The 27,329-nt window shown below is 40.0% G+C and overlaps 2 protein-coding genes and 1 long non-coding RNA gene across 3 annotated transcripts in view; 1 reads left to right on the forward strand and 2 right to left on the reverse strand.

The window, feature by feature from the left end:
• Positions 1–5,280: 5,280 nt before the first annotated feature.
• Positions 5,281–5,972, reverse strand: LOC133886402 (uncharacterized protein At1g05835-like). Its single transcript, XM_062326115.1, has 2 exons — positions 5,915–5,972; positions 5,281–5,700 (listed from the first exon to the last, which is right to left on the reverse strand). The coding sequence occupies exons 1-2, from the start codon at positions 5,970–5,972 to the stop codon at positions 5,372–5,374; spliced, it is 387 nt and encodes a 128-aa protein (XP_062182099.1). The 3' UTR covers positions 5,281–5,371.
• Positions 5,973–8,509: 2,537 nt separating this feature from the next.
• Positions 8,510–10,230, forward strand: LOC133886857 (uncharacterized). Its single transcript, XR_009903464.1, has 3 exons — positions 8,510–8,972; positions 9,424–9,550; positions 9,769–10,230. It is a non-coding gene; the product is annotated as an uncharacterized LOC133886857 (long non-coding RNA).
• Positions 10,231–11,997: 1,767 nt separating this feature from the next.
• Positions 11,998–27,329, reverse strand: part of LOC133886403 (protein YIP4b-like) — a 30,832-nt gene continuing 15,500 nt past the window's right edge. The window contains exons 3-5 of the mRNA XM_062326116.1: positions 13,402–13,694; positions 12,619–12,693; positions 11,998–12,492 (exon numbers count right to left, since the gene is read on the reverse strand). Coding sequence (XP_062182100.1) covers positions 12,229–12,492; positions 12,619–12,693; positions 13,402–13,694 — 632 coding nt within the window. The 3' untranslated portion in view covers positions 11,998–12,228. The remainder of the gene's footprint in view (positions 12,493–12,618; positions 12,694–13,401; positions 13,695–27,329) is intronic.

Raw genomic sequence — 27,329 nt, forward strand, 5'->3', positions numbered from 1 at the left:
AGGATGTGGCTTTGCACTTTCCTGCTTTCTTAGTGTTGTGACTCGTGAATCTTCAAACATACTAGATGTCTGAATTCAGTAAGAAAGACCATGGTGCTTTTAGTTTGGCAACATGGGTTCAATTTTAAGTTGAGACTAAATTTGCTTGCAGTATTCATGTCGATCTGATCCTGCAATGACTCAAGCTATATGTGGATTTCCGATTACATGCAAAGCTGCAACTATAGCGTAATAGCCATGTGGTGATTATATAAACTAGGTTTCTACATATGCCACCAGCTACGAGCGAGACATAAAAGTTCCGTTGTTCCACCTAGAGCTTGCCTAAATGAGCCGTCTCGAAGCTCATTACTGTAGATATGATCTAAGTATGATATGATCTGATACTAATTGTGCCCAGGCTGGCACGACCTGATGTATCGGGCTGTGCTTAGTCCGCGAGTTTTTTTATTTTTATTTTTTGAAAATAAAAAATTGTAAAACTATGTATTAGTTTAAAAAAATTACAAAAATAGGTTATCATTGTCCGTTGAAAAGGTAATAATAAGGTGTCATCCTTTTAACGGATGATAGATTTTAAAAATAAAGATATCACATTTTTAACGGGCAACATGTTAAAAAATATAAAAAACATTATATTCTATTGCTCTCAAAATTCAAAATGCTATCGAAATAGTCATAAATATTTTTGAAAAGAAATTATGTTGTAGAGATACTGAGATCTACATCTAGAAAAATAGAATAAAAATATGATTTGTTTAATAAAAACAAAAAATATAAATTTTATTGTGTTTTGAATTTTAAGAGTAGTAGAACAAAATATTTTTTTGATTTTTTAACCTGTCGTCCGTTGAAACTTGAAAGGATGACATCTTTATTTTTTAAAACCTATTTCCCATTGAAACGCCTAGTAGCCTATTTTGTAATTTTTTTCAAACGGACATCTAATTTTATAATTTTTTGATTTTTGAAATATAAAAAAATTGAGAGCCTGCACGAGCACAGCCCGATAGAGCAGGCCCAGCCTAAGCCCAGGACGACATGGGGCCCTGTCAGCCTTCCCACATTAGATTATAGCATCGAAGCATTTTTGCAGAGGTGACTGCAAGTGTTGAAGAATTAAGAACAACTCATCGGAAGGTCTAGTGCTTTCAAGATGAATCCACCTGAGCATTTTACACAGAGATGCTGTAAAGGCTCTATTGGCTCAAGATAACTCACCGGAAGGTCCGGTGATGGATTTGAAGGTACGCCAGAGTGTCCGGTATTCACAGAGGAATTAAGTGGAGTTTCAACGGCTAGCTTCTGAGGTTGTACTCACCGGATGATCCGATGTTAGTACCATTGTTCTCACCGGATCATCCTGTGTTAAAATATTTTCTAAGACGTTGTAAAAATGGCTAGTTGGCGGGTTTAAGGCTACAAATACCTCTCTACTTAGTTATTTAAAGGTGTGGCATGCTGCTAGAGTACAGGGAATCTCATAGACACTTGAGAACACATCCAAGCCACTAAAGTACTTAAAGTGATCATCTAAGGTAATTAAGCACAAGATTAGTGTGTGATTAGTGCTTATAGGCCTAGAGAGTGAGTTGTAGCTAGGTGCTGAAACTTGAAGAATGGATCAATAAGTGATCATAGCTTGTACCGAGAGGTATGCTAACATCTTGGAGTTTTAGTGACTCACCGGCATCTTGGGCCATGGTGGCTCAAGCTTGTTGACCCTTCGACTTGGTGTGGAGTGGCGGTAAGGCACGTGTACAGGGACATAGAGACCCTCGTCTTGGTGGCTGAAACTCCAAAGTGATCATTATGGTAAGTGACAAGGAAGAGAGGCTAGTCGTGAGACCTTACCTTGGTGGCTTGGTGGCTTATCCAGCTTGAGACCTTGCCTTGGTGGCTTGATGGCTCAAGAGTCATGATTAGGTGCCGACCGGGAGCATATCCTTGGTGGAGCTCCAACGTGAATTAGGGGTGACATTCATGCCATCGACATTACGAGATAAAAATCCCTTGTAGTGAGTTTGTATCTCTACCTTATTTACGTTTCCGCTTGCAATTTACCTTGTTAGAGTAGGTTACAATCCTCTTGAGCGATAGAGTAGACACATTAGATAAACCTATATATCCTTGGTGGAGCTCCAACGTGAACTAGGGGTGATATTCATGCCATCAATACCACGGGATAAAAATCCCTTATGTCGAGTTTGTGTCTCTACCTTATTTACCTTTTCGTATTTACATACTTACAATTTACCTTGCTAGAGTAGGTTACAATCCTCTTGAGCGGTAGAGTAGACACACTAGATAAACCTAGATATTCTTGGTGGAGCTCCAACGTGAACTAGGGGTGACATTCATGCCATCGATACCACAGGATAAAAATCCCTTATATCGAGTTTGTGTCTCTACCATATTTACGTTTCCGTATTTACATACTTGCAATTTACCTTGCTAGAGTAGGTTACAATTCTCTTGGTAGAGTAGACACACTAGATAAACTTAGAACACATTTAGATAGAAACTAAGATATGTTTATCTTGTGAAGTTTTTAGAGCTATTAGTTTCTAAGTATCCTAATTTATCCCTTCTTAGGATGTCACCGTTCCTCACACCACCGTCGCCACAATACGCCCTTGTTACCATCTGCCTGATCCTCTTCACTGTTCGGCACCAGAACATCTACTGCTTCAATTGGCAAGTCTTTTTCTAATGGACGTCTGATAATAGCACTAACAACAGAACCACTGGAGGCAGCCGATTCAGCAATGCCGTCAACTCCAACCACACATTGTGATCCTTCTGCTTCGCCATCCTGGCACTCTATCGACGTTTCATGGTGTACTATTTTGCCTCCGACAATAGGACGCGACATTGCTCCTGCTTCAGCACCCACTGCACCATTGTCCCCGAGTGCCTAGCCTACTCCTTCCCATCATATGGTGACTCGAGCGCGTGCTGGTATCCAAAAACCAAACCCCAAATGCGCCAATGTCGCCATCTCTGCTGTGGATGTCTCTCCAATTCCAAAGTCAGTGCACTCCACTCTTCGCGACCCGAATTAGCTCGAAGGAATGTGATATGAATTTGAAGCACTACAAGCCAATTGCACTTGGCGCCTGGTACCTCGTCTACCCGATGCACACATGGTGTCTGGCAAATGAGTTTTTTGTCACAAGCTCAGGACAAATGACACATTGGAGCAGTACATGGCACACTGGGTGGTCTGGGGTTTTTTTGTAGCCCCCTGATATCGACTTCGGTGAGACTTTTAGTTTGGTCATTAAGCTGGATACAATTCGCACGGTGCTCTTTATTATTACTTCTTGGCATTGGCCTACTCATAAGCTAGATGTATCGAACACTTTCCACCACGGTCATCTGCGTGAACAAGTTTACTGTTAGTAACCTACCAGTTTCATCGATAGCAAGCGACCCAATGACGTGTGCCTCCTATCCAAGTCGTTGTATGGCCTGAAACAGACTCCACGTGCTTGGTATATGTGGTTCATGGAGTTGTTATCTTGATTAGCTTCTCCTCAGCTCGCTCAGACACATCACTGTTCGTCCAACAGCATGGTGCCAAGATGGCTATCCTGCTCCTCTTCGTGGATGACATGATCCTCACTACCTCGACAAAAGCTCTCCTTCTCTGCATAGTGGATCGCCTGCAAGCAGAATTCGCAATGAAGGATTTGGGTACCTTGCACTACATTCTCGGCGTTCAAGTCACCTGTTCCGCTGCTGGCTTCTTCTTGTCCTAGGCAAAATATGCCGAAGGCTTGCTGGAGTGCGCCAGGATGGCCAACTACAAGGCAGTCTTGACTCCCGTGGATAATAAACAGAAGCTATCCAGTTCAAGTGGCTCTCCCCTGATGGACGCTTCTTTCTACCGAAGCCTAGTTGGTGCTCTACAATACCTGACCCTTATTCGGAGGGATATTGCCTACACCGTCCTGTAAGCATGCCTTCATATGCACGATCCGCGTGACATCCACATGAATTTGGTGAAACGGATCCTTCGGTACATCAAAGGGACAAGTGAGCTTAGTCTCACCATTTCGGCTAGCTCTGAGCTCCAGCTAACTGCCTACTCGGATACAAATTGGGTAGGGTGCCCTGACACATAACGATTGACATTAGGCTATTGCATCTTCCTCCGCAACACTCTAGTGTCTTGGTCATCCAAGTGACAAGCCACGGTATCGCGTTCTAGTGCTGAATTTGAATATCATGCTATCGCAAATGGCATCGCAAAGTGCATCTGGCGTTGTCACCTGCTTGCGGAGCTTCACTGCAAATTGGGGAAGGCAACAATCGTTTATTGCGATAATATATCGTCTATCTACATGGCTACAAATCATGTTCATTATCGACGAACCAAACATATCAAACTCTATATCCATTTCGTTTGGGAGAAAGTGGCTCTGAGGGACATTCGTATTCTCCATGTTCCTACTGATGGCTCTGAGGGACATTCGTATTCTCCATGTTCCTACTGAACAACAGCTTGCAGACGTTATGACGAAGGGGCTGCTGTCGTCAGTCTTTCAGAGCTTTTGTTCTAGCCTCTGCGTCGGCTATGGCAACGCTTTGGCTGCCTAAGGGTGGGGGGGGGGGGGGGTTGCGAGATACTCGCCTGCGCTTTGCTCAATCAACAACGGCCTGCGCTTCGCTCGTCATGCCTGTAGCTGCTCACATCGCACGGCCACGGCCGCTCACCCTCAACTGACAGCCTTAGGAATAGCCTTGACAGTTAGCACTTTGACTGCTCTTGTATGTGCATAAATACCAATATACATCCATGGAATTGCTGTGTTGAGCCTAATCCTCGTACAGATACCATTAATTTTTGTCTTTCAATAGTACGACTATATATAGGAAGCTTTTCATTTGTTTATCAATCTAGACAGAAATATATGGGCACATGGCAAATCATAATCTGTACGACTGTACCTAGGTGTATATGCATGCATCTACATGTTGGTTTTCTACACGTTTGCACTTCTCAAAGTTCACCAAAAAAACAATCGTTGTACAAAACCAAAACGAACATATAGTTGTACATACGTGCATAAAATTATCTTCCAGAAAGCAGAAACATGAATGCACAGGATATGATCTGACACACCATATAAGTTTCCATCTGTAATTTTTTTCCAGCAATTATTTGTTTTGAACATCTTAATTCAGCTGAAAAACCAGAATAACAGCAATTTTTCAGAACTGGGGAGCCCATAACAATCAGATGATCATCTCATACTCATTATTGGAGGAACACTAGATGTTGTCGCAGTAAAGAACCTTTCCATGGCTAGGTCCCTGTGAAGAAAGATTCCAGTTCCCGTGGCTTCGTACAACTGCTCAGGGCTCAGGAGCATGCGATTGTGGATGACACGGGCTCGAAGCTGAACTTGGAGCTCCACGCGTAGTCGAACTTGACGGCGTGTTCGGAGCCCATGCCGACGGGGCGGCCGCCGTTGAGGGTGCAGAGCTTGCCGTCGCCGTCGGGCTGGAGGACGAAGGGGTCGACATGCAGGGAGGAGTTGAACCCACTGCACGCCAGCTTGACGTCGGCCTGCGTGCAGATGCACCGGTTCTCCACCGCCACCGAGTACTCCGGGTAGCCGTTGACCTGCTTCCCCGGCAAGACAGTTTGGGTGACGGCGAGGTCTGACAGCTTACAGTACTCTGCATTTCCTGCTCACAGAAAAAGAAGAAAAAAGTGTTCATGAGTGGATGAAAAAAAATAGAGAAAGAAAAAGAGGTCGGATTCCGCGGACGAAATTGATTTGATTGTCAGTTCTGTACATTGGGCATACATGTTTGATCGATATAGATATTTATGTAAATATTTTTAGTTTCTAACAGAACATGGTTTTGAAATTGATTATACGGAAGGCGGAAGCTATACCTCTGCTGCAGTGGCATAGGAGCAGCAAGAACGCGACGATCTTCAACTTGGCCTCCATTTCTTGCTTCTCCTCTACTGTATTTTCTCTACAAATTCGTGACGCGCAGTCTGCACTAATCTGTGCTTATTCACAGCTCGTCATCTTAGCCAGCTATATATAGAGCAATTGCCGGCTTGAGGATATTTATTTTTGGAATACACTACGATATCTTTGTGCATGCATGGATTACGCAATCATATATTCATATGCTATCCCTAATTTATTGTGGATTGAATGTATAAAAATCTTCAACTATTTCTTTCTCAATTAAGGGAGGAGGATACGTCCAGTTTATCATTGGTTTCCATTTACAACTTACTATTTATTTCTCAATTAAGGGTGGATACGTCCAATTTATCATTGGTTTCCGTTTACAACTTTTCTTTTTGAGAAATAAGTTATTTTTCTACATTAAATTAAGGGAGATGTTAATCGCCTGTTTTTTCAATCTTTACTGTCAACAACCGTCAACTATCCGATTTCCATCCAACGCCCCTCCTCGTCTGTGTCCAAATCAAGAGAGTGCATGTGGTTTAGTCTGATATTGCTAGTAAAATACGATGTGCATCAACTTATAACGTGGGGCTCTCTCTATTGCTTGAATTTGAGAAACAAGGTAACAGATAAAGGAAATATTAGCTATACACGTGCGTGCGTATTTGTGTTATTTCTCATGAAAATCAGCGTGGTGAGGCAGTGCACCAAGTAACCCATGTCAACTATATCTTTTTGCCACCCGTGTATTTTTGTGTGTCTCTCTCCATTTGAAACATTTTGAGATGATCAATACACAATCGATAGTCTCAGGTTAATTGGTCAGATATGGAAATAATGCTGCAAATTAGTGGGCGTGATGGAAATATTGCAAATTAGTGCACCAGGACAGAGAGTCAGTGGTAATTATGATCATACGATCCTACAAGATTGTGACACTAACCTATCCTAAACAATTCTATGGGATCTATTATTCTTACTTTAGAATTATGATCCTGTGAATTTTTTATCCACATGATGATATGTGACTCTTAATTTGACTCTCTGTGGGATGGTGTGAGCAGAGAGAATGGAGAGGCCACTACCAGTTATGAAGCTTGGGGGTGCGGGGAGGGAGGGAGAGATTGAGGTGGGGGTGAAAGAGATGAGGGACAAAGAAGAAACGCCCATTCTCATTTCTTTCATGCGCAACCCACCATTTGACAGGGGCAAAACAAACATTTCATCGTTTCTCTCTAACCTATTTACTGGTGCCCAACGAAACTTTACTGGAACTTTGAACTCAAAAAACCACTAACTTCGAACTCATGCATCCAAAACGAATAACAGCTCAGGAACCCAAACAAATGTAGTTTTGAGAACATAATATCACTTTTTAGCCCAACAAAAAATGAACTTTAAATTGAAACATGTGGCAACTTCAGACACATATTCATCACTTTTGGCCTCAGGAAAACAACTTTGAACTAAAAAATCGACTGTGAACTTAAACAATGCAAAACTTTGAACATGTAAGCATTATCTTAGCTCTCAGGTGGGCGACCCAGGTTCGAGCCCCGGCGCTCACCCACGGAGGCGCTCTCAACCCTATGTTGTTGAGGGTGTGGACCTCCATATTGAAAAAAAAATGTAAGCATCATCTTTTCACTGAAAATTTCAACTTCAAAACGAGAAAAGATACAAGGATTTCACCCATTAGGGTTTGAGAAAGGAATCGATATGGAAAGTGCATACGAGGGAAAGAAAGGGGATGGTGGAGGACGAGGTGGAGGTTGGGGTGGGAGGGGAGGGGGTGGCGGAGGGGCGGTGGAGGCCACGAGGGAGCTGTTGGAAGGAGATGAGCAGACTAGGTAGATGAGTTGATGCGTCTGGACAGTGGCTTGGGCTGGATACTGAACAGACTCAGGTGCTATGAGCTAATTTTCTCGCGGGCAAGCGTGAAATAGTATTTGCATAACATTTTATTAGCTTCGGTTAAGTTTGCAAAGTCATGTAGCTATCCAGCAGGAATGCTTAGTACTATTGTGACGGTTTGGTATTTCCTAACAAGAAATTTTCAGTAAGTGCGAACTGCAGCGAGGCATGTATTTTTTTCTGATGTTTACTGGGCACACTTATGAATGAACTATGTTTTGAAATTTTCCCTGTTTTAAGTTCAAGTAGAGCGTCTTATGAGTCATCGCGGTTTCTCGCATCACGTAAACTCACAATTACAGGGTATAGAGAACTCTGTTTTGTTGAAGAACTAAACACTGCAGTTGTCAAAAGCACCAAATAAGTGACGTTACAGGAATAATCAAACTGATTCTAACAACAGGCCTGAAATATTTTGAGAACTTTTACAGTACATTAAAATAAATACACGTCGTTTATATCCTTCATTCGACGATTTAGATTCATAGTATAATACTGTTTTTTTATTAGTATTATTAGTATTATTTGGGAGTACCATTAGTATTATATGGATAGAATTAGAAAATAAAAAAGTATATTAGTAATTACTTGTATCCCTTATACGCTTTAACTTTCTTTTTCTTATTTTTTTATCCATTCCGCTAGGTTCGTTTTCTTCTCCCTTCGGTTTGCTGTCGTCATTTGCGAGCGCCCGCCTCATCTCCCCGACGCGCGCCGCCGGGCTGTTCTCCCGCCCCATGTTGGTGGAACGCGCTACGAGCCTCCTCTCCCCGGCCGATCCGGATGGAGCGCGACGCCGGCCTCCTGTCCCCGACGCACGGCGGCAGCCTCCTATCCCCGACCGATCCGTGTGAAGCGCGGCGTCGGCCGACCTCCTCTCCCCGTCGGATGAGGCCGCCTCCCTCTCCTCGTCCCTCTCCCGGCGGCCGGAGCGCGTGATAGGGCGGATCGAGGTGGGCAATTCCACCACGACGACGAGATTCAGATCCGACTCCCGGCGCCATTGCGGCCTCTGTCCCGGCGGCGTGGTCGTGGTGTGCACGAGGTCCTTCCCTTCGTTCGTGCGCGGGAAAGGCTGCTACGCCATCGACAGCCTGCTGGTCGTCTGGGGTGAGTGTTCTGAATTCTGAAATTACTTTTCTTGTTTTGAGCAACCGTATCCTTTCTGCTATTGCTTTTTCATAATTTTGAAGGTTAGACATGGAACTGTGTAGAGTTTGTTTGCCTTGCGATAAGTATGAATTGTTTGGATAGCATTAGAGGTAAAGAAATCGAATTGTTTGGATAGCATTAGAGGTAAAGAAATCGAATTGTTTGAATTCATGCTATGTGCGCCAAATGCTTATTTATCTCGGTGACAAATTGCAGGTCTTGGTTTTTCTACTTCTCTGGTATTCATATTTCTGGTCGGAATATTTGTTTCTTCATGGGTGGGTTCAACCATATTCTGGGTGGGAGAATGGTTTATAAAGAAAATGCCATTTGTAAGGCACATATATTCAGCATCAAAGCAAGTCAGCACTGTACTTGTTCTTATGGTATTTGTTGTGTTGTGCCGCAGACTGACAAAGGCGACGAAGAACTGTGTAGTGTGTATGTGCCAACAAATCATATATACATTGGTGACATATTTCTGGTGAACTATGAGGAGATCATACGACCTAATTTATCCATTAGAGAAGGAATTGGTAGGGTGCCTACCCTCACTAGGTTATAATGTCCTGCAGTTACTTTCCTTGAGTATTCTATTTACTGGTTTTTCCTCTTTAGTCAGCTTTGCATTTCTAATTACTGGTTTTTCCTCTTTAGTCAGCTTTGCATTACTAAAGCTTAGAAAGCCTTTTCGTTGATGTTTGCTAGAATGGATAATTCTAATACATTGTTCTTGTTCTTTTCGTTCCTACAGAAATAATTGTTTCAGGAGGAATGACCATGCCCGAAAAGCCAGAACATTCGCTTAAATAGAATGTGATGATGTAACACAAGTTACCGATGCAACAAGATAAAAAATCATCAGCATATTAGCCCCATCAGTTCTGTTTTGCATCTTTACGGACATGGAGTTGTGCATCAAGCAGATAGCGCTACCTATGGATGGGTGACTCGGTGCTTGGATAGGGGAACTGTCATAGGATGAACTTCTCAAGCGGAGATTTGGAGGGATCTTTTTGAGATTTGGTCGGGGATGATTCTGAATTTACCTTGTACGTAGGTTTAATGCTAGTATGAGAGATGTAGGCGGGACGGACGATCGTTTGCTAGTGAGAGTAAATGCTCGAGGGGTTTTAGATAGGTTCGGGCTGCACGGAGCGTAATACTCTACTCCTGTATGTATGTTATTAATACTCTGGGAATACCTTTCTCTGGATCTCTTGTGTTACAAAGGGTTTTTGGCTAAGTCTAGAGCTTTGGTCTCGCTTCGATCCGCCAAAGCTTGTGCTTCAGCTTGCCTGAACTTCTTCCAACTTTTTGCTGGATTTCTGCTGATCGATCCCTTTTTTCCTCTGTCTTTTTTTTCTGAGGTGCACCCCCCTCTTATCCTGGTGGGGAGGCTTGGTGTGCCCAAGAAGGAGGGCACTAGTTCCTATGAGCCACAAATGGAAAAAAAACCATTATGGGACTGTAGTTTGATGTTACAGGGGTTGAAAATGCGTCCTTGGCTGGTCTTATCACCCATTACGTCACCTTTTAGCGGATGCAGCAGGGGGGCCCACGGGGAGCCGCCGAGCAACCCTGCGTGCCCGCCCGGTCAGAGCAGGTCTGACGCAGCAGAGGGCAGGCGACGCGTCTTGAGCCTAACGACGATATCTTTGAGCCGCGCAGGGTGATGTGTGATGGAACCTGTCGCATTAAATAGCCCCACGCTTTCCTGCCAGTCGGTGGCAGGGCCTGACGTACTCAGTACGACAGGTGTGGAGGAGTGGTTGGAGGTGATAGGCCGCGCTCCCTCTTAAATGCAGCATCGGGTCTCTCACCAATTGACACCTCACCGCTGAGCCCTTGTGGGATCCACTGGTAAGGGGCTTCTCAGGTCCTCGGGGAACTCTGGGTCATCGGGGACCACTGTTCATGGCCTCGAGCGTCCTCTCCCGAAATTGGCTCTTCTCGGGTCCTCGGGGAACTATGGGTACTCGGGGACCACTGTTCATGGCCCCGAGTGCCCTCTCTCGGAACTCGGTCTTCTCGGATCCTCGAGGAATTATGGGTACTCGAGGACTATTGTTCATGGCTCCGAGCGTCCTCTCCCGGAACTGGATCTTCTCGGGTCTCTCGGGGACACCGGTCACCGAGGGAAAGCACCACGTGGCATTCTGCTGTCCTGACCTCGGTACTCGGGGACCACTTGTTCTTATGTCACCGACAGGAACACTTTATGATGAGCTGTCGTAGAATTCCAAACGCAAGAGGAAGCATCGTGTTGATGGACTGGGATACTTTTGTATCACTCTTGTTGTGGTACGCTTTGTGCACCGACTGGTCCGAAATGTTAACGTCAACGCGCGAGAGTTGTATAAGTAGCGTGCCTGATTAAATTGATTGTAACAGTATGTTGTATAATGTTGCCTTCGTGTCACATTACAAGAATACACAACCCTCTGACTTGGTTTCTTCTCAGAGAGCAACACTTTTTTAATCTGTTCGATTGTGTAATGTGGTTATGAGCCAACTTGATGCACATCTGTGTCACTGTTAATTGACTTGAAAACGCAGAAGTGTCACTATTTGGACCCATTTCCAGCACAAGTTTGTTAATCATAGATAGAAACTAAAGTTTCTCGCCTCAACTAACTCTCGCGTACTGTACACAGGTCATCAGTTTTGATGGCCAAATCTATCTGTCGTCTATCGCAAGTGTTACTTCGACTCTGCAATTTCAATTTTGTACCTACCGCGAACAGATGTTAATATCCTTACCGTGATGCAGTCAAATCGGTTAAGATGAGATTTTAATAGTCATGAGCAACAGGAGCAGGAGTGATGGTAGGGTATTTTGAGAAGTCCATTTCTAGTGTCTTTTTAAAAAAAAAAAAAAAAGGTTCCTCCTTTAAAAGGAAGTTCCATTGGGACGAAGAAGCACAAAAGTATCCATAGGAGGGAGAACATGACATTCAAAAGAAAGGTCGACAGTCAATTAAGTGGACAAAGTTCATTCTCTTTACAACATATATAGATTTCGACTAATTTTACAACCGTGTGCCTCTTGCTCATGTAAAGACCAAAATCCCGATGAAACAACTAGCAACGACTCCCATGTCTCCATGAGGGGTAGCACGTCTATCAAAACCTGTATGAATTCTGGTGGTTCAATCTTCGATGAGGAAAATTCTCAACGTTGCAGATGTTACTACAAAGCTCACCCCCACCATTAATCTATGGCAATTATGAGGAAACTAACTGAAATATAGATGAGGAAGACAGGATATAGGGCCAGAGACTTTCTCCTTGGGTTAACAGCAGCACTCATGAACGGATAGGCAGCCCAGGAGCTCCATGACAATGTGATTGTCAGCACGACGATCTTTAGTGTGGCATTGTCCGTCAGCATGCAAACTAGAGCACCAACATCTAGTGGAAACAAGCAATAATAGCCAAGAAGACTGAGGCTTTGGAAGAAGATGATGTGTCCACCCTGAAAGGAAACATTCAAGAAATAAATGCAAAATTTCACAGCAGGTAGTTTGATTAGCAAAGCGGCAGTTGCACGCCAACAAGCATGTGCATCTGTGATCATGTTCGTGCATAAGACAGTTCTTACCAGAAGCGGAACATTCAAGGTCAGAATTATAGCCCCAGCTTCCAGGACAGCGAATGCAACAGCAAATACTTCAGACTACAAGGACAAACAAAACAGCCATCAGCATTTTGCACAAAAGGAACTACATAATTCAAAAAACTATGACAGACACACATTACGTGTCTATTCGAAGGAGACTGAATTATGGTAATATGTCAACAGAGAAATTTTCTGCCAGCATGTTTTCTTCCATATGATGAGCCCATATGCATGTGATCAACCACATACTTCAGTGTCATGACTTATATTTGAACATGGTACAAGCAGCGGAGAAAGGAAATAGTATTTTTAGCATATTTCTGCTCATTCAGCATATCAACATTTCTTTTTAAGTATATAGCAGTAAAGTACTCTTCTGCTAGAGGTTGGAAGTAAACTTGTTTCCTTCCAAGGCGAACATTGCGATAAGGAAGAAAAAACACTACTAGAACCTAAAAAAACAATTGTATGCTTAACTATATAAGGATTAGTGAAGCCTTTCAGATAGCAACCAATAAAGATCACAGTTTCTGCAAGAAACAACTATTTTTGAAATCCGTTTTGATCACTATTCAGTGATTACTGGGTACAACTGACTCATCGAACAGGTTCTTGGCGTTCCAACCTTCTGATAGATTTGAGGAAAATGCAATCTACTGAGTAAATAGGTATAGCATGAATCCTATCAGACCATACACTATCATCGCAACAACTAGATCCAAACGAAGGAGAACACCAGATCTGGCTACGGGAGGAAGTGGGTACCTTCTTAACGGAGACGGAGCAGGAGAGGGTGAGGCCAAGGAAGACGATGAAGAAGAAGGGTCCCCACAGGTCCCAGTCCCTGAGCGCCTTGCCAGGGTCCTCGCGGTAGGGGTTGAGGAAGACGACGAGCTTGAGGTTGCTAACGATTCGGGCGAGGTCGCGCTTCACGGTGTTCCATACGGGCTCGGTGAGCGTGTTGGGCGGTGGCCCGAACCCGTCGGAGGCGATGGGGATGGAGACGGACGCGGGCGGGACAGGAGAGACCGAGACGGAGATCGGGATGGAGGCGTGAGATAAACAGAGCACACACCCGATGAAAGGTTAATAACAAAAGACGTAATTACCATTACGTATATGTGACTTATTTCATAATTAACAAGATTAATTACTAAATTACCTTAGCGAATGGACGGTTAGATAGAATCTACTATACCTTCCACCAATCTATATCATAGTGCACCGTAAAAACCCTCAATATTTTTCATAGAACTAAAGTAACTGCAACTGCTGCCCTCTTCCATGGATCCTTGCACCCAAAAGTACAAAACTATCCAAAAAACATGTATGCCCAGAATCCAAAAAACATGTATGCATCATCACTGTTAAGTTGTTTCTTTGACATGTTCCTCTTAGGACCTGAGATCGCACATTTTTTTGATAATGGAAGAAATGCCCAACCTCTGCACGGTGAGATGCACATAACCTAGTACATTATTACATAGTTCCATCTGCATAAAGCTGAAAACTCATGAAAATAACAAGTCGTGATGTTTAAGGTAAAATTAAAGCAGCGCCGAACTGATCACGCCAGGGCTCTCTCTTAGTGTTTGGCTCGGTAGTTCAAGGGGAACCGATTAGGCGATCCCGCGTTGCTGCGCGAGAACAGAAAGCAGGGGAAGGCGTGCGGTGGAGGAATGGAAGAGAACAGGATCTTGCCAGGTTGCCATGACAATGACTCGTCCATCTTCTGAATCTTTGTAGCAGCCTTGTCTGCTGCGTGGGGTGACCAAAAGCATTTTTTTTTCTCAACCTCTAAATCAAAAGATGCACATAGAATATCTCAGAGCCCAGAACCCAGAATAAATCGCTCAAATAACTTGTATGAAAATATTGAGCAGAGAATATAATAGTACTGAATAAATTCATATAAAAATATTGAGCAGAGAATATCTCGAAGCCATCATTATTGCGGGCCAGTGAGAGACAAAGTAAAGAATCTTCCTGCATGCATGTGAGACCACATGATGCATGTGAAGTCACATGATGCTTGTAAGGCTAATAAATAAACGTTCTCCCTTACCTATAAAAAGAGGACACCAAGAAGAAAGAGGAGCAAAACAAGAGGAATATAGTTTCCAGCCAACCTCTAAGAGCCTTTCCCATCTTAGTGTGTGTAATATCTCACTTGTAAAATATTTAGTACCGAGAGAAGCTTTGTGAATTAGCTAATGTAAGGAACTCTATAAGGTAATCTCTCTTTTCTTGGGGATTCCCAAAAGGAAAAATCATATATAAGCTAGTTTGTGGAAATGAAATAGTTTTCCTTTGAAAACCCCTCAGTCTTCTTAGTTTGTTTATATAGGATGAGCTTTTATGCTAGAGACCTTATAGGAGAAACTACTTTGGTGGTTCTCAGGTTAGCCCTACACTTGGCAGTGCGCTCATAGGGACGAGAGAACCTTGTACCCAAAGTTAAGTGTTTCCTTCGGGTGAAACTGCCTAGGGAGACGATAATAATTTACCCCATATAACTATGACTAAGCGATTCTAGGGAAAGTTTATCTACTTTTGAAATAAATTAGTGAGAAATATGGTGAGTACCGAGTAGGATTATTATGACTGTTGTGTAACCGGCTGATTTATTGGTTTCGCCAACATGCAAATATCTCAGATAGTAATCATGAATAGTAACTATGAACTGTAACTGTAAATAGTAATTGTAAATGCATATGTTTGTAGCCTGATACAGTGATATCAAAGCTAGAGTTGACATCATTGAAAAGCTAAAATATTTAAATTTAGAAGTTAGCTCCAGAAAAAAAAGTAAATACAAAGGATAATATTAATATAAGGTGCAGAGTTAAGTCCTCAGAAGATCATAGTTAGCACATTTGGCATAGTAAAATAAATTTGGTTGAGGGCCTATTATATAATTTTTATATTACTTGGGGCAAAAGACACGACAAATTAACTTAAAATTAGAAGGGTTGCATAAAGAGCATAAGTAGCTTGAAGAGCAATATTCCCTTATAAGAAAAAACATAAATATTATTTTACAATTATTAGAAGAAAGAAAGGTGTGATAAAATAATATTTGTCAAAATAGTGGTTATATTAAAAAAAGAAGTTATTTCATTGTATAAAAAAACTAGAGATTGATTTAAATCATCCTAGTAAAAAAGGAATTATAAAGTCATCCGAGGAATTAAAATATTTAGATCAAGAGATAAATAAGGTTATAAATTTGGTAAAAGAAGTTAAGTCTTTAGTACTCTCTTAATTTATATGTTAGAATATAATCAGGCTCTAAAGGAAATAGAAAAGGTATTTGTCTCATCCCGTTAGGTTTTCTGATTATGTCTCACCTAAATAATATGGTCATAATAAGGTCGAATAATACTATTCTTCAGTTGTTAGTCTAGATTTTAAATAAGATTAATAGTGGGGAAACTAATAAAGAGATTGTATTGGCCTCATTAGGAATAATTACCTCTACAAGGGCCGTAAACTCGAAAAGATGGATATATCTAAAAGCTTCACTAGAAGAGACCAAACACTCTAATTAGTAAACAAAGATGTTAGGCATTTAACTTTTTTGGACAAGTTAAAGGGTTGAACAAGTTAAGGGTAGGTATGATGACATTAATAATTTAGAGGAGGTAATAGATTTAGAGAAAGATATAGAAATATATCAAAGGGATATCTTACAAAAATTAAAACCTCAGAAATTATATCAAATGAGTCTATTTGAAATAAGTCTGGATTATATAGAATTTAAGGAGAAGTAGAATCAAGTGTTCTAATACTATTGGTAAAATTAAGAATGGTAAGTAAGTAAATTGAAAATGAATTGAGATATGCAGGGTACAAATACATTCACCAAGGAAGCAAATGTATGACCCGAAAGAAATTAGGAACAAAAGTATTAATAATTTTATTAGACAAAAGATGAGACACAATAAATAAGGCTGCATTAGGATTTCTAGAAGGAGATATGAATGAAAATAGATTAATAACCTATATAGCTCAAGACTTAATCATGCCGATAAAGGAGTTCATAGAAAAAGTAAGTTTTGGTTTCCAAACTAAAGGATATGAGGATTTTAAAGGAACAAATTTATTAGTAAGCATAGGAATTATAGGTGGATTAACTAATAAAAATAGAACTAGATATAAGGTAAATGTGAATGATGTAATTAAAAGCATGCAATCAAAAGGAATAAAATTAGTGTTCTAATACTGCTAGTAAAATTAAGAATGGTAAGTAAGTAAATTGAAAATGAGTTGAGATATGCAGGGTACAAATACATTCACCAAGGGAAATTAGGAACAAAAGTATTAATAACTTTCTTAGACAAAAGATGAGACACAATAAATAATGCTGCATTAGGATTCCTAGAAGGAGATATGAATGAAAATAGATTAATAACCTATATAGCTCCAGACTTAATCATGCCGATAAAGGAGTTCATAGAAAAAAATAAGTTTTGGTTTCCAAACTAAAGGATATGGGGATTTTAAAGGAATAAATTTATTAGTAAGCATAGAAATTATAGGTAGATTAACTAATAAAAATAGAACTAGATATAAGGTAAATGTGAATGATGTAATTAAAAGCATGCAATCAAAAGGAATAAAACTTATGAGTCCTTTAAAGATAGACTCTGAAGGAAGAGCATGAGAAGAATGAAATATAATTGATTTAATAGAAAGTAAGGCCTTAAAACAACCTAAAGATGATATAGGTTACCAAATAGTAAGAGAAATAATAGTATCAGATTCATAAACTATAAATCAAGAACTATGGATGATTTCGACTCAGTTATATCGGAACAGGATATTGATGAAAATAGAAGACACAATATATTTGAATTTATGGAAAAAATAAATTTAAAAAGTGAGATAGAATATTATGAAAATAAATTAAAAAGCATATATGAGAAATGTGGTAAAACTATGACAAGCGGATGGCCTAAATTACGAGAAAGAGAACTCTATTTTTAGAGAGAACTATCTAGACTACGAAGACAAAAAAGAGATAAAGATTTAGCTATAGAAGATTCAGAAGTGCAAAAAGGGTAAGATTAAAATAGGTAATGCCGCAAAGGAAGCTGATAAGGTAAACACTAAAGAAAAGCAAGTAATAAGTGAAGAAGAGTAGTGAGAAGAAAATGAAAGGTTATGGAAAGAAAGTTAAGAAGAAGAAGAAGAGTTGGTAATACAATGAAGAAAAGATTGTAGATCCTTCAGAACACTATAGTGATTTCATATATTCTTTAGATGACACTGGTTTACATAATTTAGACAATGCAATGGAAGCAATGGGGTAATGGATGTAGGAAGAAAAAGAAGAAGATATGGTGAAAATTTAGTAAAAAATGAAGGTGAAATAGAGAGACCATCAAGAATAGCGGGACAATGGCCTCTTGAGAAAGAAGAAGATTCATACCACTATATTCCTGGGCAATATAAATATATATGTTCTAAGAAAAGAGAATTTGAAAGGTCAGTAAAGTTCCAAAATCATAAAAAGTGATGGAATGATATTAAATCTGGCTGCTCATGATCCAATTGATTGTCCAAATATCATAAGTATATGGAAAGGCTTTATAGTGCAAAGATATATACAAAATCAGCACAATATAGGAAATAAAGTTGAAGATATGATAACATATTTAGAAACATTATTAGGAGAATATGTGAAAGTCCTATGGGAAAAATGGGTAGAAACAAACCCTAACCTTTATGAAGAATTAAAAAGAGCGGGAAGCAACCCAAATAATTTGCAAATATAATATCAAATATTATTATAGCGGAAGATCCTGAGTTAGGATATACTACATTACAAAATGAAATATTAAGAGAAATAGAAAAATTAACACTCACTAGTTGGAAAGGTATAAAGGAATTGTCATAACATTATCTATATAATGCCACTACCACAAAACAAGGTTATAATAAATGAGCATTAGAAAGGTATTTTAATAAGTTACCTAATCCTCTAGGGACTATGATACTTGAAGAATATAAAAAAGAAACTGAAGGCAATGTAGTAAATATATCTCAAGCTATAACATTTGCATTTAAGCAATTTCGAAAAATATGTACAAACATGCAAACTCAAAGATCTATGAAGTATTCAGACAATTATTTATGTAATAAAATAGTTCAAATACCATTAGCTATTGGAGAATATAGACCTAGAACTAAGAGATGTTATAAATCCCAAAACAAAGGCAAAAAATAATTTAAAGACAAGAAGAAGATATTTTCTAAGAAGATCAGATAATAAAGCACCATTTTTGCATAAAAGGAATGTAAGATGTTATAATCCTAAGAAAAATTATGATAGAACATGTAGATGATTTATATGTAATTCTTCATATCATTTAAGTAAAACATGCCCAAATAAGAACCAAAAAAGATATTCAAGCAAATATGAAGAACATGGAAGAGTGCTGATAATAGATAGTGTGAATGAAAATATATTAGTATGTAACAATGAGATAGAGGATGATGAGTCAATATATTCAATTATAGAAACATATGAGATGAAAATAATGAAGAAGATTACGAGTCAAGTAATGATGAATTAGACTTAATAGATGAATTACCTAGGTTAAAGGTTGAGATGATGAACCAATTAGAATGTGAATATGATTGGATTAGAGGAAAAGGATATTATAACATAAAATGTGCATTTTGTATTTACTATCCAAGTCAAGAAAACAGAGCGACTTGCTGTTTATGTTTAAAGTAGGCATGCTCTGAATGCTTAAAGGCAAAAAAAGCAAAGGTGGAGAATAGCGATAGAATTAGAATCACATGAAAGAATATTAGCTAATAGAATTAGAACTTTAGAAAATAGATTATATAAATTAGAAATAGAAATAGAAATTAACTTTGAAACATAAGGGTGACAATAAAAGTCCAGCAGAAGATATGGTTATAGATAATACAAAATTTAAAGAGCAAAAAATAATAGGGAAAGTTAATAAAGAAACTAGAATGATTCAGTTAAAAAAATGCTATAACTAATTTTGGAAATGAATATATAGTTAGATTGCCTTTCAAAGAAATATTAGGTATAAGAATCCCACTGAAGGTTAAACTAAAATCGAATATCAACTATAAAATTTTAGCGTTAGTAGACACAAGATGTAAATATATCAACCACGATAAATACTTTATAAGGTGCCCTGAAATAGTTCATACAATTGATGATGACAAGGCTGAAACATCTACTGATATGTAAGGAATAAGAAAATTCATAATCAATTGGAATACAACATCGAAGTATACATAAACGACACGAAATATGCAATAGATGAAATTAATATAAGAGTTTTATCTATGATAAATGATGAAATGATAATTGCCTTAAAATTTTTACAGCAGTCAGTATGAACCACAATCATACAAGAACAAGGGATTACCTTTATTCCATACCAAGATGATATTCCCTATATTTTAAAAGTGTGAAAGTATGGTGGAACATCCTAATTTGAAACTGAAAATACTAAAAAGGGGTTAACCAGACAATTTCTGGAAAAAATACGAAAGAAAGACTAAGAATGATGAATTTTAATGGTGTAGAGACCTTCAGCTTTGGAGCTGAAAATAAGTTCGGAATATTTCCACCAAATTCATATAAATTCAAGTAAAAAGATCATATAATCATAGACGAAGTGCATGAATGCATTATGGATAATTTCTGGTACCGATACAATAATAAAAGAGAAGAAACGGGTTACATGCTATCAATACTGAAGAACCTTGCTGAATGTTTCCATATGATGAATGAATTATTACCTATAACCGATAGTCCTGAAGTTCTTGAACAAAAACTCTTATATGTGGTGTTCAAAGGAAAGTTACCATGAATATATGTATCATTTGAAGAAATAGTAGCTCCAAAAATAGATGCAAAATTAGAGGTGGAATATCATAGAAAAAATATGCTAATATTGAAAAAGCATTAACTCAAGCCAGGAAAATATTGGAAATAAATTATTATATCGAACCAGCAGCCAAAGACTATATTCATCAGAAATATAACAAAGCAAGAAGCAAGAAACCAGTTGTGACCTCACCTCTATTGAATATAAAGGAAGAAGATATTTTTAAAAGACCTACATATAAAGACTGTCTAATGAAAGGGGTTGATCCTTTTGATGGATCTTATATTGGCTGGAAGGTGAATGATTTTTTTTTTAAGAAATATCTCCACAATGGAGAAAAGACATAAAAGAAGAAATTCTATAGGAATTGAGGAAGGAATTGGAAGACAAATTTGCAGATATGAAAAAGCATATGATTAAAAAATTGATATAACATTGTCTGATGAAGACATAATGTATATTGCCGGACAGGGTCAACCGTCCAAATAAAAATTGACAAGGTATGATCAATATTCGGGCATGGTAGACCCGATAAAGCCCAGAATAAATCACTCAAATAATTTGCATGAGAATATTGAGCAGAGAATATAATAGTACAGAATAAATTCGTATGAGAATATCGAGAAGGGAATATCTCGAAGCCATCATTATTGCTGGCTAGTCAGAGACAACATAATGAATCATCATGCATGCATGTGAAAGATGCATGTGAGGCTACAAAATTTATATGAGGCCACAAGATGCATGTGAAGCTACAAGGATACATGTGAAGTCACAGGATGCTTCTAAGGCTAATAAATAAATGTTCTCCCTTGGCTATGAAAGGAGGAGGACAACCAGAAGAAAGAGGCACCCAGAAGCAAGAGGAGCAAAGCGAGAGAAATCCAGTTTCCAGCCAGACACCGAGAGCCCTTCCCACCTTAGTGTGTGTAGTATTCCACTAGTAAAATATTTGGTATCAAGAGAAGCTTTGTGAATTAGCTACTGTAAAGAACTCTGTAAGGTATATATGTGGGGAAAACCATATGTAAGCTATAGTTTGTGAAAAATGAACTAGTTTTCCTTTGAAAACACCTCAGTCTTCTTAGTCTCTTTATATGGGATGAGTTTTTATGGTACGGACCCTATATGAGAAACCTCCTTGGTGGTTCTCAGGTTAGCCCTGCACTTGGCATTGCGCTCATAGGGCGAGAGAACCTTGTACCCAAGGTTAAGGGAACTATGTGTGTGTATGTACACACACACAAATATACATACATACACATATATATATATGTGTGTGTGTGCGCGCGCATATACATACATACATACATACATACATATATATATATATACATACACACACATACATATATATATATATATATATGTATAGCCACCTACATTTACGATAATAGAAGTAGAAATTTATGACACTCGGATCGCAGATTTACGACATTACATTTTACCACATCATTTGATATTTATGATATATTTATTATCAACTTATAGTAAATCACTTGTCAAGTATCGTAAATCTTTGTATTACATGTCATAAATTACGATAACATGCAAGAGTGTTTTATAGCTGACCACAGAATAATAGTTCACTATATATATATATATATATATGCACCTTTACTATACTATCCCTTGGGTATGGAATAGCCCAGCCGAACTGAACGAGCCAGTCCCCTACCACCCCACCGACCCAACCAGCCTCCCACCATCAAACTAGCCGAACCCCCCCTCCACCAAAAACCCATAGTCCAATTTCCCACAAAAAACCGGACTTGTCAGCCACGTACAAATAAGCATTACCGTAAACACTAACCCGTGTTCATAATGTATTTGCTTATACCTGTAAATAGTTTACTTCATTATTATTATTTTTTTTTGCAAAAGTTCAATATTTTTTGGTGACAAAAATTACCAGCAATCTTTATGAGTCACAAAGGTTGAAAAGTTCACTATTTTTTGCAAATGACATATTGGTTTGGCAAAGGTTCAATTGACCTCAACTCATAAAGGTTGTTCCATTAGATCATAAAAACCAGAATATATAATTCAAGAAACCATTTTTCCGGGTTCATGCATGTACCAATATTTGTCACTTTAAATTTAAAAACATTTTCGGATGCACAAACCAATAATTCTCTTTTGCTAATTTAATTTTCGTAAATACAATGCATCATTTTTTACTAAAGGAATCTTCATGTTTTAGTAAGAAGTATCAGATTTTACAAGGAAAACCATATGTCAAGAATGTGATGACAGTTTTCAATTCAATTGTTATACAAGGAAAACCACAAGTCACGGGTTTTTACATTTTCATATTTGCATACATCATTATTACAATTTGAATTTTCCAGATTTATCGCAAGATTTTTTCCATGATTTTGGTGATTCCTTCCGGATTTTCCAGGCCCTTTGGTGGGACCGAGGGCCTAGGGAGGTCAAGCGGCGGTCTTCCTTCCGGATTCGTCGCGAGTCGCTCCTGCTCCCTATTCCCAAACCTCATGCCCAGGCGATTGCGATCACACGCCCCAGGTGATTGCGGCGACTATAGCTTACCACGGCCGCCGTCTTCTCCCACATTGCCCACCATCGACCTCGATCCTCCTCACATCCATTCCGATTCAACCCGGGCTCGACGACGGAGATTTCGACGAGGAGCCTGTCGCGGCTACAATAGCAACGGCGATGACTGCATCGACTTGGTCGTCGGCGGTAAGCTGTTGGCTCCCGACGAGTCATTCCAGCGCCGCAAGGTAAACATGAAATGACCGATGCATTCCATCATTTCCACCCTCGTCAATCTCGAGTTCCTCATTTGTACTGTAGATGTAGTTGATCCTTTTCTTAAAAGACATTATAATCGGGCAACCGAAGTCCTCATTTTCTATTGCCAAAGGCAAGCCACGGTCGGGGGATTTAAATTGTAATAGTCTGATCCCATACTCGCAAAAACCATATGATTTTTGTCTCTACATTTTGTTTTGATCCATCCTCTTTCTATGTTTTTGTTCATGTGCGGAATGGATAATGTCCAAACATTGGTGGATAGGGTGCCTAATAACACTAGTTGATTGATAATCGAAAACACCCAAGAGCGCTATGAGATTGCACTCCCTCGTGCTGATCCAGTTGCACTCGCGGCGGTTGTAGCAGTTGGTTCTGTTGTTCAAGGTGTGCCCGTGTCACCCTCAGCTGATGTGACTCTGCCGTCCATCGATGTCGACTCTATTCCGGTTGCTCTAGATGATCCTGGAGCAGATGCTGATCCAGGTCAGGAGGTGGGGGATGCTGATGATCAGGCATTCGCACATTCCACCGGTGGAGGTCATGTCACTGATGCTGATCGTGGCACAGTTCCTTCCCCGGTTCATGGAGAAGATCCATTGCCTAACCTACTACCAGCGTCCACCGGCGGAGATCCAGTCGATGTGTAGGCCAACCTGACCACTCCTGCTTCATTGACTACTGCAGTTCCCAGTAAACCAATTCGCAAGCCTACAACCCACAATGGCAGGAAGAAGCCAGTCCAACATAAAAGGAAGGCCATCATCAACGACACAGACGATGATGATTTCATGGATCCTACTGCCACGCGCCTTCAGAAGAAGACGCGCACTTCTCCACGCATCACCAAGGGAAAGAACTATGGGGCTGCCCGAGACGGTGCCTGTGAGGAACCGTCCAAACAGTATTCTAATTAATCATTAAGTCGATCATTTACATAATTATGACTATAATGATTAATCAGAATACCATCCCAGTAGTCCCGGCATGTGTTTTGTGCCCAAGATCGGAACACATACCATTCCAACATATAACATCACAACAAAGCTTAAGAAAGAGCGAGTAATTAATATTATATTACAAATTCTTAAGCATTTAACTATTTACAACAATTTACATCAAAAGTGACAAACTACACAGTGGGAGAATTAAAACCTAACAACAACAAAAAGACCGGTAGAGCCATATGTCCTTAGGCTCCACCCAAAACCTCGCCACACGAGTAGACGACACTACTCTTGCCCGCCATCGGCATCAGTGGACATGAAGTAGCCAGAAGCTGACCTTTCCTCGCCCGCAACCTGAAAGAGCAGCATGAGTACGAAGGTATTCACAAGACTAAATCCATATAGGGTACATATAATAACCCGACTCCAAGAATTATGCATTGAGTCATTAGCAAGGAGTAGGCCACAAGATTAAGTACATTAATATGCGTAAGCAGCCTAGACACCTATGTGTGAGCACCTATACTTATCCAACCATGTAATTCTACCCGTGATCAACAACCTGCACATAAATGTAAATGGAACCATCTCATGTAACCAAAGATCAACACCAACCCTACCCAACATACCCTCCATACCAAACATCCCACATTCGTAACTCTACAACCAATGCGGATGGATAGAAGCTTGCTCGATAACCGAGAGTGCGACAATTCAAATTGATTTTACACCCTGCAGGGGAGTACTCCTGGACCCACACGACACGAGACCACCACCCACACAACCCGTCAATTGCGGGTGATGATTCACGTACCAACCGTTCACGTACCCACCCCGAACCTTTGTGTTGGTGATATATCCTAGAGGCGATCGAGTATGCGGATTGGATCGGTGAATGGGATTTAATATGATTAAAAGTCCATTAGGGTATAGAGTCATGATGGGTTTTAATGTTATTAAAGGCCCACTAACGTGCTGTATATAAGAGGAGGCAGGGGCTAAGGTTCCGCACAGGTTCTGCCACAAAAACCCTGGCCGCCTCCTCTTCCCGAACTCCCTTCGAAACCCTAGCCGGGCGCGTGGTGCTAGCACACCGGTGTACGGCGATTCCTTCCCTGTACGTGTGGATACCGTAGAGATGTTGTGCTATTGCGATGCTAATCTTCTTGGCGTGAAGATTGCAGCACTGTACGTGCTCTGTGGTCGATAAGGTGATCGACTACTTTTTCTTCGTGATCGGGGACGTGGTAGAGGCCGCTCCGTCGTGGTTGCTGCTTCCTCTTCGTGGTCGAGGAACACACGACGACCACTCGGAGCTGGTCGTAGGTTGCTCGGAGCTGGTCGAGGACTACTCGAAACTGGTCGAGGAGCGTGATGGACTTGCTCGTAGTTGGTCGGAGAGCTTCCCCAACTACATTGACGCGCACGACGTTGGACCGGTCTACTCCAACTCTTCTTCCGCTGTACTGCGCGTCGAGCGGTAACGATCTATGATCTCCTACTAGCATGGTTTCCTTGGTGAATGAAGTAGAAAATTTTATTTTAGACTAGCGTAACCTGCCCGTTCATAACCCAATAGTAGTATCAGAGCTATCTTGCATAGTTTTTTATCTGGATCAGTCACATATATTTAATATATGATAGGAATAGATTGGATCTATTATTTTGTTGATCGGTTCATGTGATGGATCGGTCGCTGCACGGTTTGGTGTTGTTGGGATCGAGGTTGTACGCGTTGTCGTTGTTTCCAGAAAACCTCACTCGATGATCAATATGATTGATCTAATGAAAATTGAGGCATTGTGAATGACTCGGAATCAGCTTGATATGATCAATCCGATGAGATTTTCATAGCAATTTCATAGATACGATCTATGTATTTCCGCCGTGTTGTCCGAGCCTAAGGCTTATAAAGATAACATGTTGATGTTGCGGCACTAGAATTCGATTCCATGCTTAACTCGTTTTTGTAGAGAATGTTGTGACTAGTATGGCCTTATTATGTATGTGATTCATGTTTGTAATTTTCATGACTTGCGTGTCATGGTTAATTGTAGCCCAAGGATGTCATGTTATTGTATAATGGTCTGCATGCCGACTTGTGATGCTTCGTTTTCTCATGTAATTCATCTAGTGCTATTAGGGGTAATAGACTAGAACATGATCATGGAGACTTGAAGCGTCATGACCCAGAGGACAGGAACCGTGGCGATGGAGATCACCATGTGACGAGGCCATACTATGTTACAGTTAATATGATTGACTGTGATGATTATTTATGTTCTTATCATACTATTCTTTCATGTTTTATATGCGGTCGATATAATTATCATGATAGAGTAGTTTCCCTCAGAAAAATTAAGAGTATTTGATGCCATTCCAACAGTTGCACCTACATAGGTTTTGATCATTGTTTGGTAGGTCCGCCAAAGCAGGGTGTCATCTTTTATCTTAACCAGTTAGGGTGGATGTCGGACATCCACACGTATAGTGTTGGTTTACTTAACAAAGCTATCAAAATGGTTTTGGGCTTTGAGGCATGGTGTTGGGCGCCGGGGCATTGGATGCCACCCAACAAACAAGAGTCATATATGATATGATTAGCAAAGTGTTGCTTACCTATGTCACTAGATTTCTAGCAGTGATGCCAAAGCTCACTAGAACTTAGTTGAATATGGATCTTGATCCACTATATTTCGTTAGAGGGAAAATGGTTGTAAAATATATAGTGGATTATCTTTTGTTAAATTGTTTAATAGAAGATTCACACAAGCATAGTGCTGAAATTGCATTTTCTATTGTAGATCATGACACCTACTGTTAATGCCAATCCCAGTTTTAATTTGTGTTCAATTCTTGAAAAAGAGAAGCTTTCTGGAACGAACTTTATTGATTGGTATAGAAATATGAGAATTGTTCTCAAACAAGAGAAAAAGGAATATGTTCTAGAGGTTCCCTATCATAATGAACTAGCTGATAATGCATTTGCCGTTGATCGGAGGTCTTATGAGAAGCACACCAACGATTCACTTGATGTTAGCATCTCATGCTTGCCAGTATGTTCTCTGAGCTTCAGAAG

Source organism: Phragmites australis, chromosome 12, assembly GCF_958298935.1.
Source record: "Phragmites australis chromosome 12, lpPhrAust1.1, whole genome shotgun sequence".
NCBI classification, from domain to species: Eukaryota; Viridiplantae; Streptophyta; class Magnoliopsida; order Poales; family Poaceae; genus Phragmites; species Phragmites australis.